This window comes from Rhinolophus sinicus, linkage group LG05, assembly GCF_036562045.2.
Source record: "Rhinolophus sinicus isolate RSC01 linkage group LG05, ASM3656204v1, whole genome shotgun sequence".
Lineage (NCBI taxonomy): Eukaryota > Metazoa > Chordata > Mammalia > Chiroptera > Rhinolophidae > Rhinolophus > Rhinolophus sinicus.
In genome coordinates, this window is record NC_133755.1 from 83,060,657 (window position 1) to 83,078,183 (window position 17,527).

At 48.4% G+C, this 17,527-nt stretch overlaps 1 protein-coding gene across 2 annotated transcripts; it reads left to right on the plus strand.

The window, feature by feature from the left end:
• Positions 1-4,774: 4,774 nt before the first annotated feature.
• On the plus strand, positions 4,775-14,472 carry CLPSL2 (colipase like 2). Of its 2 annotated transcripts, none has more exons than XM_074333989.1 (3): positions 4,775-4,908; positions 5,593-5,715; positions 13,969-14,472. In XM_074333989.1, exons 1-3 carry the CDS (start codon positions 4,825-4,827, stop codon positions 14,044-14,046), a joined length of 285 nt encoding a protein of 94 aa, XP_074190090.1. In that variant the 5' UTR covers positions 4,775-4,824; the 3' UTR covers positions 14,047-14,472. The 2 variants fall into 2 exon arrangements, with proteins under 2 accessions (XP_074190090.1, XP_074190089.1); XM_074333988.1 differs by lacking the exon at positions 13,969-14,472 and adding an exon at positions 7,159-7,367.
• Positions 14,473-17,527: the final 3,055 nt, after the last annotated feature.

The window sequence follows — 17,527 nt, forward strand, 5'->3', positions numbered from 1 at the left end:
CGAAGCCGCACAGAATGCTCTGGGGACTGTCTTCTGCATGAGCATTTCACCTAACATAGAGGTTGTAGGGAGCCCTCCATGACCCCTCTGAGGAAGGCCTGGAGCTCAATCCACTGCCTTGGGTGGGAGGCAACGGCCACTAGGTATGACTGTCCACTTCTGTCCTCCAGCTGGAAGCCCCAGGGTCTGAGGGCTGCCTAGGTCTGGAAGAGGCTGCTGGTTAGTTAGCTCTGTCCTCTCCCTTCAGGCCTTTCTCCCCAGCTGAGCTGACAGCTCCCCCCTCCCCTTCCCCAAGGCTCAGCCTATCCTGGGAAGAAATGAGAGCTGTGTGTTCTGAGTCTGGCCCCTGGTTCTGTGTGTGTGTGTGTGTGTGTGTGTGTGTGAGAGAGAGAGAGAGAGAGAGAGAGAGAGAGACCTGAGGCTGGGCAGGTATTGACCTCTCCCAGTGCATGCTGGGCCTCTCCCTCTCTCAGGAGTCCCCTCCCCTCCTCACAGACAGAGCAGGGCGGCCTCCCTCACCTTCATACCCATGGCTCCCAGGCTAGGTCTGGGGTACTCCTGCCCTGACTCCAGCACTGCTACCACTGGCCCAGCTGTCCACTGAAGCGTCATCTCAGCTGGGGTTACTCTCATGGTCCCCCAAGTTCCCTGGAGCACACACTGCCCTGACTCCACTTTGCATCCTTCCACTAGCAGACAGCCTGTCTCGCTATGCTCTCCCTGCGCTCTACACATTCTCGTCTTTGCTCACTCTGGATCCCTGCTTGGAAGGCCTTTACTCTCTGCTTGTCCAAATCCTAGTCCCCCTTCAAGCTTCACAAAGAGCCCTCCTGCTGGCATCCAGGGCTGTCCTGGGCGCTTTACGTTGGACCTCGGTGCCTCCTCACCTCCAAAGACTTCCCACTGAGGTCCTCTTCTCTAAGAAGACTTTGCTGTGCTGTCGCCACATCTCAAACACTCTCAGACACCTCCTCGTTCATCATCTCCCCAGATTACCTTTAGAGTTCCTTCAGGAATGGATTGAGAAACACAATTTCCACTAGGTCACTTTTCTCCAGAATTTTATTTTGGATGTCGCAGACTGATAAAACTTGCAAAAAATTTTGCAGACTGACAGAATTTGTATATATTTAACAACATATATAACAACCAAGCAATAACATGGAAAACTGAAAAAAACAACCATTGTGTTATTGCCATTATTTCGTAAAAACACATTGAATACTAAAAAAGTAGGAGGGATGTAATTTCAGAATAAAGAATCATTCTTTAAATTAAGTACATTTATCTTTAACCAAAAATACCACATTACCCTTATTCTTTTCATTTTGCTATAGACCAGTGAGAACATTGTCATGGAAACCACCAGAAAGATGCAGGAAAGAAAAAGAGAGACACTGGAGAATGTAAGACGAGGGAAGGCAAAAGGACAGGGAATGAGGACATGGGGGAGACAGAGATCCACCAGTGAGGGGCTCCCCTGCCCTGAACCGACCCCCCTTCTCCTCATACGAGACTGGGATGGTCAGATTTGGGCCTTGACCAACGGGCAGAGCTGCGGCCATGCTCATAGGTCAGGTGGCTCAGGGATGGCCCTACTGGCCCCACTGGCTCCGTCCCCCTCACAGTGCAGGTGTCCCGGACTTGAGCTTAGGTCCAACCCCGCTGGATTTGGGAGGCAGGCCCTCGGTACAGAAGAGAGAGCACAGGACTTGGAGTCAGGAGCCCGAGGTGTAGGTCTGGCTCTGCTGAGTCACTTGGGGAAGTCCCTTCCTTCTCTGGGCTCAGTTTCCTCGGCTTAACATAAAGATTCTGAACCAGTCTCGAGTCATTTCGGAGGAAAATCACAGCCCACTGTCAAAAATCATTTTTTAAAGCCATGCACAAAATATTTTGCATAGTGTTTCAGGGGATCCACCAACCCCTCAGGGCCTGCAATAAACTTCCTAGGGGGCCCTGGGCCCCAGATCAAGAAGCCCAACTTGCCAATTTGGATACACAGCTGCTGCTCTCCTGCTTTCAAATCTTCCCCTTCAAAACAATCAATAGTACTTTTCAAATATCACCGGCAGGGCCAAGTAGCTCAGGGAAGGTGTTTACTCTATACAAAGAATTATTAGTCCCTGGAGACTCTTCGTAAGTTCTCAGTGGGGCTGGGAGACACAATGACCTTTATGGATGGGTAACTTGCTGACCAAAGCAGCAGGACATGGGTCTGAAAAGAGTTTCGGGCTGTGACTACTGGAGGAAGAGGACGCGGTGATGACAGGAGTCCTTTCTTTTTAAAATTTTTTTTTGGGGAATATTGGGGAACAGTGTGTTTCTCCAGGGCCCATCAGCTCCAAGTCGTTGTCCTTCAATCTACTTGTGGAGGGCGCAGCTCAGCTCCAAGTCCAGTTGCCCTTTTCAATCTTTAGTTGCAGGGGGCACAGCCCACCAGCCCATGCGCGAATTGAACCTACAACCTTGTTGAGAGCTCTAGCTCTAACCAACTGAGCCATCCGGCTGCCCCGACAGGAATCCCTGTACTGGGGATAATGCCTTTTGACCTCCCGAGGCAGGGTAGGGCAGTGGGAAGAGTTTGGGCTCAGTAGCTAGAATGCCCTGGGTTTAGATCCGGCTCTGCAACTTAATTGCGTTATTTGGGCAAGTTATTTTATCTTGAAGCTTCAGGTTCTTCACCTGTAAAATAGGGATAAGAGTTATGCAGCAGAAATGATAGAATACACTAAATATTCCTGAGTTCCCTTAATTTCCCAGCCTCCCTTGCAGCAGATTGTGGTCATGTGACTAGTTCTGGCCAATGGTCTGTGAGTGGAAGAGGCATGTGTCACCCCTGGCTGAGGCATTCAAGTGTCTGTGTGCTTCCTCCATGTCTCTCTTCCATCTTCCATAATGACCTCAGAGGCCAGTCTCCCATATGGTGTGGCTACAGGATGGAAGAAAGGTCTCCTGTCCCGTATCAGACTTTACATGTTTGGCAAATAAAGTGGTATTGCACCACTGAAATTCCAGGAGTTCTTAGCTGTGACAGCTAACGTCAATGACGCTAAGACAGGGAGGGTGAATAGAGATAATAGACACAAAACACTCAGAGTACAGTGGGGGCTGTTATTCTTAGAGAAAACACCTAAGCCCCCTTATATTAGTCAGCTCAGCTGCTATAACAAAATACGATAGACTGGTGACTTAAATGACAGCAATTTATTTCTCACAATTCTGGAAGCTGGAAGTCCAAGAGCAGGGTGTCAGCATGGCCGGGTTCTGGCAAGAGTTCTTCCTGGCTTGCAGATGGCTGCCTTCTTGCTGTGTCCTCACATGGCAGAGAGACGAGAGAGCACTTCCCAAAGGCCCCAACTCCAAATGTTATCACATGGGGCGTAGGGCTTCAACATGGATTTGGGGGGACATAATTCAGTCTATAGCATACCACCCCATCAAGACTGGGCTCCTCAGATCTTTTCTTAAGAGCACATTTTTAAATGCAGAAGCAGGCATGGGTGGGGTGAGGCAGGACTTTCATCCAGGGTTAACGTGATAAAGGCCTGCATCCCTGCATCCCCCCCCCCCACCGCCCCCAATTCCACTGATTGCTACAGGCACCCTCCCTTTACCCTTTATCCTCTTTTTCCTTCTGAGTTTTCCTCTCTACTCTCTCCTCCCTTCCGTTTTGTCCCCCACACCCTGACTTTCATAGAATTCACAAATAAATTCTTAGATAGTGAATCAACTCATTAGGACTGGAAGAGGTCATCTTGTCTTACCCCGATTCTTACAGATGATGAGACAGGGCCTGGAGAAGCCCCAGAAGTCAGGGCTAGTTTATGCAAAAGATAAGGGGTGGGGAAGTGTGGTGCAGCAAGGGCAGAGAGACAGTCAGAATATCAAGAAGGAAGCTCTTTTTGTAAGGGTGAAATTCGGTAAATCAATAACATAATTAGACTTAGCTGGTTTGCAGTTTGACTCACCGCATAGCTCGCTATCTAGCCACCTGTAATTAAACCTAGCTGGTTTGCAGTTACATCTGCCCTGATATTCAGCTATTTCCTCTTTGTTTCTCCCCTCACTGATTAACTGAAGAATTCTGTTTTGTTCCCTTTCTCAAGGCTACCCATATCTCGTTAAGCCATATAATTAACAGAATCCTAACCTGAAAGGAGCGATTGCTTAATCTTCAGGTGCCCAGACACCAGAATACAGATGAAGCCCCAGGCTGCAGTGGCTGAGTCTGGGGAGTCCGGCGACAACATGATCTTAACACAGACCAGACCCCCGGAAGGATCAGCACTCCTACCCTCCTGACCGGCTCCCGGTCTTTTGTTCTTCCTGTGCACCTAGAAAACCTTCTGACCCGTCTAGGAACGGGGAGATGGCCTTTGGACAGGAATCCGCCATCCTGAATAAACTTGCTTTTCTTTCCACCAACCATGTCTCTCGATGTTTAACTTTTTCAAGCGGCAGGCAGCCAGACCTTAGCACGGTATCATTTTCATTTCAGCATATAAATTTTGCATAATTTTTCAATAAAATTTGTAAAGTTTTATTTTAGTTTTAGTTTTTATTTGGAAGTAACATATATGGACGCCCCCAGGGCCCCTTCAACCTATAAAATCCAGCCTGTTCAAGGCTTGAATCAGGGTCTCACCGGAGCGCCTTTCCTTATTCCATCCCTTCCCGGGGCGCTGAAAAAGGCTTTGCCCCGACTTCCTTCCCCTCCCCCTCCCGCCGAGGGCGGGCCCCCGGGGCGCGGGGTCACGTGTCAGAGAAGGGGGTTTATCCCCTTGGCCCTTCCGGAGCCCCGCTGGACCTCTGCTGCCCAAGCCCATGGCCGCAGCCTTCTTGCTCCTCGCGGGGGTCCTGCTCCCCTGCTGGGCTGCGTTCCCGCAGGTGAAAAGGTGGGGAACGAAGGTGAGCGAGAGAGCGAGCGTTTCTAATCTTTCACTGCAGTAGAATGTGGTGGCTGAGGCATCAGTCTGGCCAGAAGGTGCAGGTTGGGTTCGGAGAGACAAGTGGCCGGTGGGGGTGGGAAGCAGCCCACGTTGGGGATTTGTTCCCAGACTGGAAGCTTTGATGCGTTCCTTGGTGGCCCTGGAAGTGAAAGAATGTGTGCCTATGACTAGCACTATCCCCTCCATCCCGCACCCAGCTCCCACTCGCCCACTCGGGACGTCTCAGCCCTGGCCCTCCAGCCCTGCCTTAACCTACCTGCTCTAGTGTCTCCCAGTCTCCCCCCCACTTCCAGGCACAATGACTCTTTCTTCCCTTTTCTATCTTTCTTCTCCCCCACTTTCTGCCCACTCCCTACTGAAAGTGTGATCTGGGAGTATTGCTCCCCCAGCACAGGTCACCCTCTGGGACCCACAGAAATGAGAGGGCCCTGGGAAACAAGAGGCAGAGAAGAAAACACTAAATCCCCACTCTTTCCCTCCCCTGTTCCTCTGAATGCTGCTGGGGGGGAGGGGGTGACATGCGGTGGGGGGGGACTTGGGGGTGACTATTTCAGGCTCCTCTTCTTGGAGCCCTGGGGCCTTGGCCATACCAAGATCCCTCCCTCCTCCCCCCAGAGAGCTGTTGACTGGATTGTCCCCACAGATTAATGGAGCTGGGTGCGCCCACCACGCTGAATGCTTCAGTGACTGCTGCCTCATGGACTTGGACCACGGTGGCTCCTTCTGTGCCCCCAAGACCAAAATAGCCACAGTATGCTTGCCCCAGGTGAGGCTCTGGGGTGGGGCAGCACCATTGGCAAGTAGGGTGGGGAAGGAAGGTTAAAAAACCCACTTGGGGGGGCCCCGGTCCGGTGGCTCAGGCGTTTAGAGCTCCGTGCTCCTAACTCCGAAGGCTGCTGGTTCGATTCCCACATGGGCCAGTGGGCTCTCAACCACAAGGTTGCCAGTTCAATTCCTCGACTCCCGCAAGGGATGGTGGGCTCTGCCCCCTGCAACTAAAATTGAACATGGCACCTTGAGCTGAGCTGCCGCTGAGCTCCCGGATGGCTCAGTTGGTTGGAGCATGTCAAAAAACAAAACAACAACAAAAAAAAACCCCACTTGGCTGCACCTGCTTTTTCACCCTGTACTTGGGAAACCCTTTCCCCCTTCTCCACCTGGCAAACTCCTACTCATCCTGCAATACAACTCCAGCCAAGCTCTCTGAGAAGCCCTCTCTCCTTAGAATTCCCACACCCTTGGCTCATACTCTCAGCAGAGCACATCGCTCCCTGATTTGCCATGCCTTCTGTCTGTCTCTGCCACTGGGGGGGCTCTTCAAGAGCAGGATTGCAGCATATTTATATTTGACCCCCACCCCTCAGTTTAGTGTCTGCACAGAGTAGTTGCTGGACAAATATTTGTTGAATGAATGACTATCTCTACCCTAACATCACTGAGGCACAGTAGGTGGGGAAAGGCCTTCTCCCTAGCAATCCCCACCTACCTGCCACAGTGACCTCACTTCCAGAGAGGAGCAGGGCGCTGAAGTGGCAGGACCACAGCTTTAGAGTTGGACTTGAGTGTATATCCTGGCTTTTCCGCCCCCTGTCTTTGAGACTTCAGGTCACTTGTGTTCTCTGAGCCTTAATTTCCTCATCTGTAAAATGGGGTTAAAGTACCCACCCCACCAGAATGTTGGGAAGAATATGTGGTCCTGGCAACGACAGCGCTCAACTGAGCGTGGTTGTTATTAGCTCGTGGAGATGCAGGGAGCAGAATGCACAGTATGTCTTGTTCCTGCTTGTCTTCTCTCTCTGGCCCCAGGCCCAAGTCTTTCTAGGGAGCATGGGCTCGACCTCCATGTCCCTGTCTGGGGAACTGCCAGTGCTGTTAGAAACCAACCAGGCCCCTGCCTGGTCTGACTCTCCAGCTAAAGTGGCCAGAGGGTCTTCTCATTATGGGTACTTGATCTACCTTGTTTCACTTAATCCTCACACTAACCCTAAGAGCTGGGTTACTATTGTTATCCCCATTTAACAGATGACCACACTGAGACAAAGAAGCTCACTGACTTGCCTAAGCTCAGGAGGTTATAAGCTGTACGGCTGACAGATCCCAGGTCTGTCTTACTCCATCACTTGTGCTCTTGTTTCTTCTCCTCAAGAACTTTAACCCTCTTCTCCCCTGCACCTTGGTGACCCCCAACTCTCATACTCTTTCCCTGCAGACCAAGGGAGCCACCAACATAATATGCCCCTGCCAAAAGGGTTTGAGGTGCGTATCCAAGGACGAGATGTGTCCCCGCCGGTGCCGTTTGATTTAGAGGAGGATACATGCTGGTCACTGCCATTTTCCTTCCCTCCCTTGGGGCCAGAGGCCTTGGGAGCCTCCATCTTGCTCAAAATCCAGCTCCTGAAACATGAAAATTTCTTCCTGGCTCTGGCCTCTGTCTGCACTTCCTGGGTGAGGGAATCTTGTAGGGATTATTCCAGTTTGGGGGTGGATAAAAAGGGAGACTAGAGGCATGAAAGAGGTTCTGATGGGCTTTGGCCTGTCTGGAGGAGGCATGGTGGCCTCAGGGCAGAATTGAGGGACGGGAATGGGGTGAGGGGGTGTGTGTGAGTGAGAGAAGGCTGAGGCCAGAAAGGGCCAAGTCTTGGGATGGAGGGCCGTGTGTGTACGTGTGTGTGTGGGTTGGGGGAGGGTTGAGGAATGTGTCTGGAGAGTGAGGTTGAGGTGCCTATGGATGGGTGTATGTGGGAAGGACTGAGAGGGAGTACGTAATTGCTTTGTCAAGGGAGCAAAAGGGTAGAGGTCATTGAGAGAGTATTTATGAGAGTATGTGTGACGTATAAACACAAAAATGCTCATGCCTGTGGTTGGAAAGGGCTTGGTTCACTGACGTCTCTACTATCTCAGATATTATCAGTTCCATTTTATGGATATAGAAACTGAGGCTCAGAGAGCTACGTGACTTGTCGAAGGTCACACAGTGGGGCTATTGGTGAGGAAATTTTCTGCTGCAAGTATCCAAAACAAACGAAAACAAAACCTTAAATTGATCTAGATGCTGAGGGAATTCATTGGTGATGAGAACTAGAAATCCAGAAGCAGGGCAGGCTTCCAGTCTGGCTGAATCCATGGCCCTCAGGCTGGATTTCTTCCTGGTGGCCACAAAAGTTCCAGGTGTCACCTAATAAAAACAGGTGGCATTTATTGAGCACTTATTATGTCCCAGACACTGTGCAAAGTGCTTTCTAATCTGTATTAACTCATTGTTACAAGATTATAGTACACACCATAATTATTCTTATTTTACAAATAGGGAGTTAAGGCTCACAGTACCCTTCTCAAGGGTTCACGGTATGGGATGGGACTGGGATTTGAACCCAGGCTGTCTTGCAACAGAGGGCAGGCTCTTAACCACAAATCCACCTGACCCATGCATATTGTTCCTTCCAGAAAAAGGGAACATCTCTGTCCCAAGTTCTTAGCAAACACCCCAAGATTGACTCTGATTAGACTGGCTTAGTCTGCAAACTCACTCCTGAACCAGTCAATGTGGTAGAAATTGCGGATTGGCTTAGCCTTGGCTTAGCCTGGGTGGAGTCAGCCTCCCTGGGATAATTTTGATAGGGGTGGGTGCAGGTTTTCTCTGGCATCCCCACAGCCAAGAGGGCACCCACACAGTTGGGACTCGGAACTCCCCCTCCTTGCTGGGCCAGATCCTGACAAAGATGTCCGGCCACAGCTCTGATGTCTGGACCCACTTTCCTGGGTCAGTCTGGAACCCTGAGACTCTACTTCACCCCAAATTTAGTCTTCCTTGAGGGCCACCCTGTCCTAGACCCATTCACCACTCCTCGTTTGACAGAACCACAGTGCAGCTCAGAGATCCTTTGCCTCACACAGAAATTAGATGTTGCTTTTTCTCCTATATCATTCTATCTTGATCATTTCCCCCACGTCACCAAGTATTTGTGAAGACACTAATGACTGCCTAATTTTATTACACATGGACCATATTTTGCTTAACTCTTTCCTTATGGGTAGACAATAAAGTCATTTCCTAATCCAAACCATCTATGTTCTTAAGGATACAAGGTTATAGCTACAGAAACAAAAACCTACTCTAATGATGGCTTAAGCAAGGTAGACGATTTGTCTTTCACCCGGTAGTTGGAGGAGGCTGGGTGGAGGCTGTGCTGAGTGAGGTTGTCCATGCTCCCCTCCCCACCGCTTTCCATCTTCTCGTTCGGCCGTCTGCTGCTCTGCTTCCTTTTTATTTTTATTGTTTTATTTTTCACAGCGCAGCAAACATAGAAGCACAACATCTGTATAGCACGGTGGGGTGAAAGTGGAAGGGCTGTGGGGCTTTCCTGAGGGCAGAGCGGATCTGTATCTCTGACACACTAGTTGGGAAGCTCTGCCTTAGGATATTTTTCTCTTTCCCTCTACATCTTCGAAGATGGCTCATCACCCTATCTGCTGTGTCCATATGCTAGTTAGACGAAAGCGAGTAGAAGGACAGCAAATGCTCACCCTTCCTAAAAGGGCATGACCCAGAGGCAGCACAAATTATTTTCTCTTACTCCTGGGCAGAACTTATTCACATGACTGCAGCTCACTGCAAAGAAGACTGGGAAGTGTAGTTTTCATCTGGGTGTCCATGTGCCCAACTAAAGATTGGGGTTCTAGTACCAAAGGACAAAAGAAGAACCTACAGTGGGAAAAAGTTGCCACCACAAACCCCTTTATTATTATTTTAATTAGCGAGGGGAGTTTGGATCCCAGGACCTAGAGCCAATGGTGTACTGTTTGGCAGCTCTTCCTGGAGCTGTGTACTCTGGCTTCACCATGGCTTTGGAAATTGCTGGTGGAAGGGGAGCACATGACCCTCAACTTCCCAGCAAGCCTTGCAGTAAAGTCCAGTTGGGTCCCTATTGGAAACATGGTAGAAATGTACTCAGAAGAGCAGCTACCTATATGTATATCCATGAGCAAGTCGTGGCTTTCTTTTCTGCAGGAGATGAATATGGCAACATTTTTATGAAGATTAAAAAAAACACACAAAAAAAACAGGAAAAGTTTGAGGTTTGTTTCACAGAGTGGTGTCTCCCCATCCTAAACACTGACATCAATGCTATCCCGAGGCTTAATAATGAGCTTTGTGGCAGGTGTGATTCCTTCCCTTAAAGTCCCCCTATAAGTAAAGCATCCTGAAGCCGGACATGAGAGTGAGAGAGGGACAAAGTGGGGAAAAGACAGAAGCACACTGACTCCTCCCAGCCTGGAGGGTTTGGAAGAAAGGTGGGCCAGTCATTTCCCTGTTTGCCCTCCTCCTGCTCAGCTCTTTATCCCTGGAACTACATTTCCCAGGCTCCTTTGTCTTCTGGGCTTCTAGGACCGGCTGAAGATCAGAGGGCAGGAAATGGGGCGATTGCCCTCCTCCCAAGCCTCTGCTTTCCACTTCAGGTGATGTCACCAGCAGTCCTCTTGTCTCCCTTAGGACAGCCCCTCCCCTACAGTCCCCAGGGACTCCAGTCACACAGCCTCATCACATTGTTTCTCCAGCTCTAGGGGCATTGATGTCTTCCTGCTATCGCTAATCTCCCTGTTGCCTTGACATCCTGTTTGGTTTCGCAGCTTCTCCATCACCTGTGTGACCATTTCCGTATATTAAATTCTCTCTCTTTCAAATACCTAGAGTAGTTTCTGTCTTCCTGACTGGACATTGACTGGTAGAGAAGGAAACTTTCCAAGTGGAGGCAAAGCCAATTCTGGAACTCTAGACTCTCCTTAAATGGGTAGAATTCACTCAAAACACAATTGCTTTGGAAAGAGAGCTGAGAATGGTAGTGACTTATAAAAAGTCTTATAAATACTTTTACTTTGAAAAACTTTAAAACCAATAAAGACTGAAAACACTAAATAAAAGCTGTGCTAATGACACTTTGCATTGCTTTAAGTTAGGCATAGTGGGTGGTCCCCTAAAAATTCCCATTTGCCCTATCTAAGGCACATTTACTGATTTTGCCTGCCAAAGATCCATTGCTCCCTTTCTCTTGGTAACCTTGAATTTCCTGTTAGGAAACCAACCCGCTTCCATTGTCAGTTCATGAAGTTGGGTGGGACTCCATCCACATCAGAATGCTGAGTCCTCTAGAAACAGAGATTGGTTCAGTAGGTGGCCATGAGGTTGGTTCTGTTGCCCTGGCTTTTGGGATAGGTTTGGCCATGGGCACATGGCCCAATTTGCCCAATCAGAGTGAAGTTCAGGATTTGTATGAGTTACTAAGATGAAATACTTTCTCACTGGACTTGAGCATGGGAAAAAGTAGGTCTGGGGTTATTGGCAGCCATCTTATCACTATATGGACTCAGAATGAAGGCAACACAGAGGAGAATTTAGCCAGATTATAATGTCTTTATTTTAGCCCCTGAAACAAGCTGTGCCTTAAGTCAGATAGCTCTAACGCTGGACTTTTAAGTAACATAACCCAGTACATTCATTATTTTCTTTAACCACTTTGGGTTGGGTTTCTGTCACTTGTAACCAAGTTAAATCCTGACTGATTCTCTGTCCCTGGCAGATGAGAAGCTTTTCAGAATCTCCCTTTCTTGCTATAGTAATAAATACTTGTTTTTGTTTGTTTGTTGCATTATGGTAGTTAACATGCAGATTCAGAGGTGAAGTTTTTCTGCAACTGGATATTCAAATGTTCCTCACTTGGAGATTTTAGAGAAACAAACTTGATGCTGAGAAGGCAAAAGCTCCAGGCCACCTGAATTTCACCAAATCTTTCTCCTCCCGTTATATCAGACTTATTTCTGCCCAAACACAGGCTCAGCCCCTCTCAGAAGCCTTCTTTCTTTCTTTCTTTTTTTTTTTAAATAAACATGTTTAATTTGCCATTTTCCAGATTGATAAACCCATATCATAAATCTATTTTTTAAAAATTTATCAGGGTAACGTTGCTTAATCACATCATGATGTAGAATATTTTCTTTGTGCCGGATTGTGTCCTGGGAAACCAAAGAATGGAAGCACAGACCAAGGAGAGGCGAGGAGTTTTAAAAGAGGGTCGTTTCTTAAAAGTAAAGAGTAAAGAGTCGCAGCTCTCGGAATGAGAGGGGGTCCTGACCGGGCTGCCCAGTGATTGAGGCAAAAATTCTTACTTTTATACCTTCCCTTGTCTGTTTGGGGAAGATGAACTGGCGCCTTCTTATGGAATTCGTCTATCAGGTTTGTCCTGTTTGCCCATCCTGAAGGGATTAAGGAACCCATCCCTATCTATCAGATCGGCTCCTTTGCCAAAAGAGATTTATAGATAATTTATTAACCTCAAGGCACATTCTCATATCTTTGTCCTGGAGTGAAGGAGACATTCCAGAACCTGGAGTTTCAGGATATGGCTGCTTTTTACTTATTTTACCAGGGACTTTCCTGTCTGCCTAACAACATGTTAACTAACCTGTCTCAATTATATAAGTTTCAGAAGTACAATTCTATAATGTATCACCTTTGTCAACCTGAATAGCGCTGAATTTTGTGATATTGACAAACGTTTACAATAGAAATTAGAATTATACCCAGATCATATTTTTCATGCAGTTCCCCTATTTGAGAAAGTGAACACTGTCAATAATTACAACAGGACTATAGGCACATTTCAGACACACCAAGATGTATGTCCATCCTTTCAGAAGCCATATTTCTAAGGCGAGGTCCACACCCTTTTAGCTTTCCTTTCTTTTTTTCAACACAAGGCAGAGACAATGCTGTGAATTCAGCAAATCCCACTTCGTGTCTTCTCCCTCAGCACCAGAAAGACTGCCTTCCTGCAGGTAGCTTGGGTTGTGTGAATATTTCTGATTGTGTGAAGCGACAGGTGCAACTTCTGGGCCAACGCAGAGAAGAGCAAGCCTGATGTGATACAAAGCAAGACTCCATGTTTGATGATTGGCGGATGACAGCTTTCAAGTCCCCATCACTCCCCTTTTGCCCTACAAATCAGCAAGTCAATAAGAAAAGCACGTGCGCCCTCCCTTGGCGCTGTTGGGAAGTGCAAACCGCATAAACCCCAGCCTGCTCATGGGAACGTCCCCCTGGCCCCATCTTCTAGCCACAGTAAAAGTTAAAGACACAGGCACCTTCGTTCATGCCACTCACATCTCTTTGCACCTGCCTGCTGCCCCTAGAACGTTATGTAATTCAAGTAATAAACCTTTTCTTATCATCTTGGTACGTGACCTCATGGGGGTTTGGGGGTTGATTTCACCTTCAGCGTGGTACCCAGAAAGCCTGTGAGTTCTACAATTCTCTTTCCTTGCCATGGCCAGGTGGTGCAGGATGGGAGATGCCTGGATCACTAAGTCACCACATGCTGTCCTGGAGAGTCCCTGGACCCATAGCAGACTTTGAGTGAGCAGGAAATCCACTTTTGTTGTGTAAAGTCTCTAGGAGTCCTGGGTAGTTTGTTCCCACAGCAGTACCTGGCCTGCCTGATGAGTGTATATAAAAATGTTTCTCGTTGCTCTGCCCTTTGCATTACCATCCATTCCCACTCCTAAGACTCTGACACCACAACCCATTCACGGTCTGTGAGTCATAGGCTTGTTATTCTTGTGTTTGCCAAAAAGGCCTACGCAAGTGCATCCAGGCATTCTGGATTTTCTACAGAAATGGAGTTATTGAATTCTAATGGAAGGTCTCTGGGGGAAGGGAGTACAAAGATGAAAACTAGAGTCTAATGTGTCACTTGCTAGCTTGCTGACTTTGGGGAAGTATGGCAACCTCTTTGTTACTTACTCACCTCATCTGAGAGACAAAATGTTTATAATGCTGTTTATTAACAATAATGTACCATTGGTTTGGATGAGAGAATCTTTTCAAATCCCTGTAACTCTGAGATCTTCTAATTCTAAAGAGAACAACTTCCATTTCCTGGGTGTCTACTCTATGTGAAGCACGACACCGGTTGTTTAAACTTCGCGTCATCCCTGTGAGGTAATATTATTATCCCCCGTTTTGCAGATGGTGAAGCTGAGACTCCAAGAAGTCATGAAGCCTGCCCAAGATCACACAGCCAGTAAGCTAGAAAGCTGGGCTTGAACCCAGATCTTGCCGGAGCCCTAGCACACGGACTAGCCTATTCTGCCGGCAGTGAGATGAGCACAACACGTGGGCCAGGAAGCACAGCGGTTCCCGAGAACGTCCACTTTCCCCATTGCTTGTCTTTGGTCTGGGAGCCAGCCCCGCACTGCCAGCCTCTCCTGTCCATGCTGGGATTGGGCGGTCACATGTTATTACCTACCCTTTAGGCCTTGGTCACATGGCAGGGACATGGCAGATGCAGTGTAGTTAGATGGACCTTAGAAGTGCCACCACCACCTCTGGGCCGTGATTCAGAGGCTGCTGCTCCCGGTCCTCCTGCTTCTCTTCTGTTTTGTTCCTCCTCAGCAGGGGCTCATTTTTCCAGATACAACCCCCAAATTTGGTAAGGAACCTTGAGGGTACAGTCACGTCCTCTGCCACCATCCTAAGACCTGTACTGTTTGGGGAGGGTGGGAGGGCACAGAGGCTGACATGGGTGAAAGCCAAGAGTGGGGGAGCAGCAGGGAGTGTTGGGCAGAAGACGTATCGGATGAAAAGGAAACTCATCTGAGTCACGGGAGCTGCACCCAGGCGGGCCCTCACAGAGGGGAATGTGACGCTGCACGCCCCCCTCCCCAGGCCCATATCTGGTAAGAGAGATATTCATTCGTTCATTCATTCATGCATTCATTCAGCACCTATTCTATGTAAATTCTTTTTCTAGTTGGTAGGGATAGGGCTGTGAGCAAGACACATCAATCTTTGCCCTTGTAGAGCTGATGTTCTCCTGTAGGAGGCAAATAAGTAAAATATTACTATATCCTGGGTGATAAACACCTGGGGACAAAAAAACAAGGAAGAGGCTTCAGGAGTGGCGATAGGAGGAGAGGTTGCAGTTTTAAACAGGGGCCGACGACAGGGAGACTTTACTAACAGAATGAAATTTAAACGAAGGCCTGAAGGGAATGAGGTCTTTCCTAAAGGGAGCCAGCTAGGCAGGTATGTGGGAAAGAGCGTTCCAGGTGGAGGGAAGAGCCAGGGCAAAGATCCAGAGCTGGAACCTGGCCTGGCAGATTCAAAGAACAACAAGGAGGAGTGAGGGAGAGTGGAAATAATAGGGCATGAGGTCAGAGGGGTAAAGGACAGAGTATTACAGTGTCTTCATTTATTCAGCTGCTTTGCATTCAACACCTACTATGTGCGAGGACTTTGATCTTAGGGGCTAAGAAATACTGCAGTGAATGAGGTAGTGAAAGATCCCTGCCCTCCTGGAACTGAGGTTCTAGCAAGGGGAGAGTTTTTAAAAAAATAAAAGATAAAGAAGACAATTTCAGAGAGTCATAAGCGCTGAGAAGCAGGTGATGGGGACTGCTCTAGCTGGGTGTACAGGAAGGCCTTGAAGTGAGGGCAGGAGAGGGAGGCAGCCAGGCAGAGCTCACAGGGCAGGGTGTTCTGGGGGAAGGGACCAGCAGTGCAAATGGCCTGGGGCCAGGTGAATTGGGTGCATTCAGAGCCCCAGTGGTATCTGCAGGGTGTGTGTGTGTGTGGGGGCGGGGTGGGGGGAGATGTACAGCAAGAAATCTAGTGACAGGAGGCCAGCCCTGGAATGAACAAGCACTTCAGGTCCCATAAAGAGTTTCTATCTAAATGCCCTGAGAAGTCCTTGGACGTTTTGAAATAGGGGAATGATGTGATGAGATTTACCCTTTAAAAAAGATTCTGCTAGCTGTTCTGGGAAGAACTGATGGGAAAGAGGGAGCGTTAGGAGGTGGGAAGGAGAAGGTGAGAGTGTCCGGGTAGAGGTGGGGGACTGGGGTGAGCTACAGGCAAGAGTGGAATCAGGGAGACCAGGGAGAGGCTAATGCCAATCCAGCCCTCCTTTCCTGCTCTGTTTTCTTTATAGCACTTAATCATACATAATAGATACAATTACACACATGTAATATATATCATAATTATTAATTAATAATACCTAACATTTATGTTAGGTAAAAATTACATACAATACAATGCCCAAATCTTGACTGACATCAAAATCAATGGATTTCAAACCGATGCAAACACCCTCATAACCAACCCCTAGATCTATTTACACAGCCTGTCCAGCACTCAGAAAGCTCCCCCGTCAGTAGTACCAAAGGTAACAACACTCTTCTGACCTCTATCGTTGTAGATTAGTGTTGCCTGTTTTTGAACTTCATATAATGGGGTCACACAGTGTTGTTTTTTTTTTTTTTAACTCTGGCTTCTTTTGCTTAACATTTTGTCTGTGACTCCCTATTTCACTGATGTACTTATAATCCGTTTCCTCCCCTCGAGCTGCACTTGTCCAATAGTATAGTCACTAGTCACATGCAGTTTCTTACATGAAAATTAATAAAATTAAACAAAATGTAAAATTCAGCGCCTCAGGCATACTAGCTACATTTCAAGTGCTCAGCAGCCATAGTGGCTGGGACTACCAAAGTAGACCATGCAGAAGAAGCACGTTTTCAGCATTGCAGAAAGTTCTGTTCGACTGCTGCTCTGGAATGTCAGCTCTGTTTGTTTTGATCCCAGCTGTGTCCCCAGTGCCTGGAACAGTGCCTGGAACAGTGCCTGGACACAGTAGGTGCTCAGCATTTGCTTGTTGAATGACTCCTGAAATTGTCTGACAGAGAGGTGATGGATGGCAGTGATAGATAACGTCATAAACCCCAGCAGTGAGGGTCATTGATGTATGTGAGTGTTTATATGTGTGCGTATGTGTGGGAGGGGGGTGGCAGGTGACATTCCAGCTCAAGTGGAAGGGTAAGTAGGAGTTTGCAGGAGAAAACTTTGTGCCAAGGAAAGAACTGCATTAGCAGAGACAGGAAGGTCTGGATAACCCTGGTTTTTTCTAGAGAAGTAACTATTTTGGGGACACTAAGGGCAAATTTTAAAAAACTGTTTAGCCCCTCTAGGCACAAGTCACGTCCTGCTGGTGCCCTCTTTCCCTGCCCCCTACTGCACAGATATGCCCCAGTCTCCAACTAGAGATGGCCCAGCCTGGCGGCAGTGGAAGTGGTGGTAAGGACACAGTGTTGGGGGAGCCAGCAGGGAGAAAATTCCTGGTGTGCAGGCGGTGGGCGGCGATGGAGCAGGCAGGGTCATCTCCCAACTTGACAACAGGGAGATGTTCATCCAGAGCAAGACGTGCAAGAGCAGATGCTGCCACCGGGAGTCCTACAACTGCCAGTCACATTGTGCCATAAAGGGATCTGAAAGCAACTGGTGTCATTCACAGGTGGGTGTAGGCGTGGAGCCTTGGGTGGAGGGTAGTTGAGGAGGGAGGGACTCACAGAAAGGGAGATCCAGGGTGGACCCAGATCTCGGGAAGGAGGGAAGGGTAAGGGGGTGGAAAAGACCCAGAGCTTGTAATTCTCTGCTGTGACTGCATCTCCAAGCTTCCTGGGGCCAGGGAGAGACTGAGGAGAGACCTAAGGTGGGTTCCTACTTCAGGGGCTTGGGATCCTGGATA

Excerpts from the sequence above, each read along its gene's own strand:
- CLPSL2 (XM_074333988.1), top strand. The coding sequence starts at position 4,825 with ATGGCCGCAGCCTTCTTGCTCCTCGCGGGGGTCCTGCTCCCCTGCTGG. Across the intron at positions 4,909-5,592 it reads TGAAAAGGTGGGGAACGAAG|ATTAATGGAGCTGGGTGCGC; the intron begins GTGAGCGAGAGA and ends TTGTCCCCACAG. Across the intron at positions 5,716-7,158 it reads CCACAGTATGCTTGCCCCAG|ACCAAGGGAGCCACCAACAT; the intron begins GTGAGGCTCTGG and ends CTTTCCCTGCAG.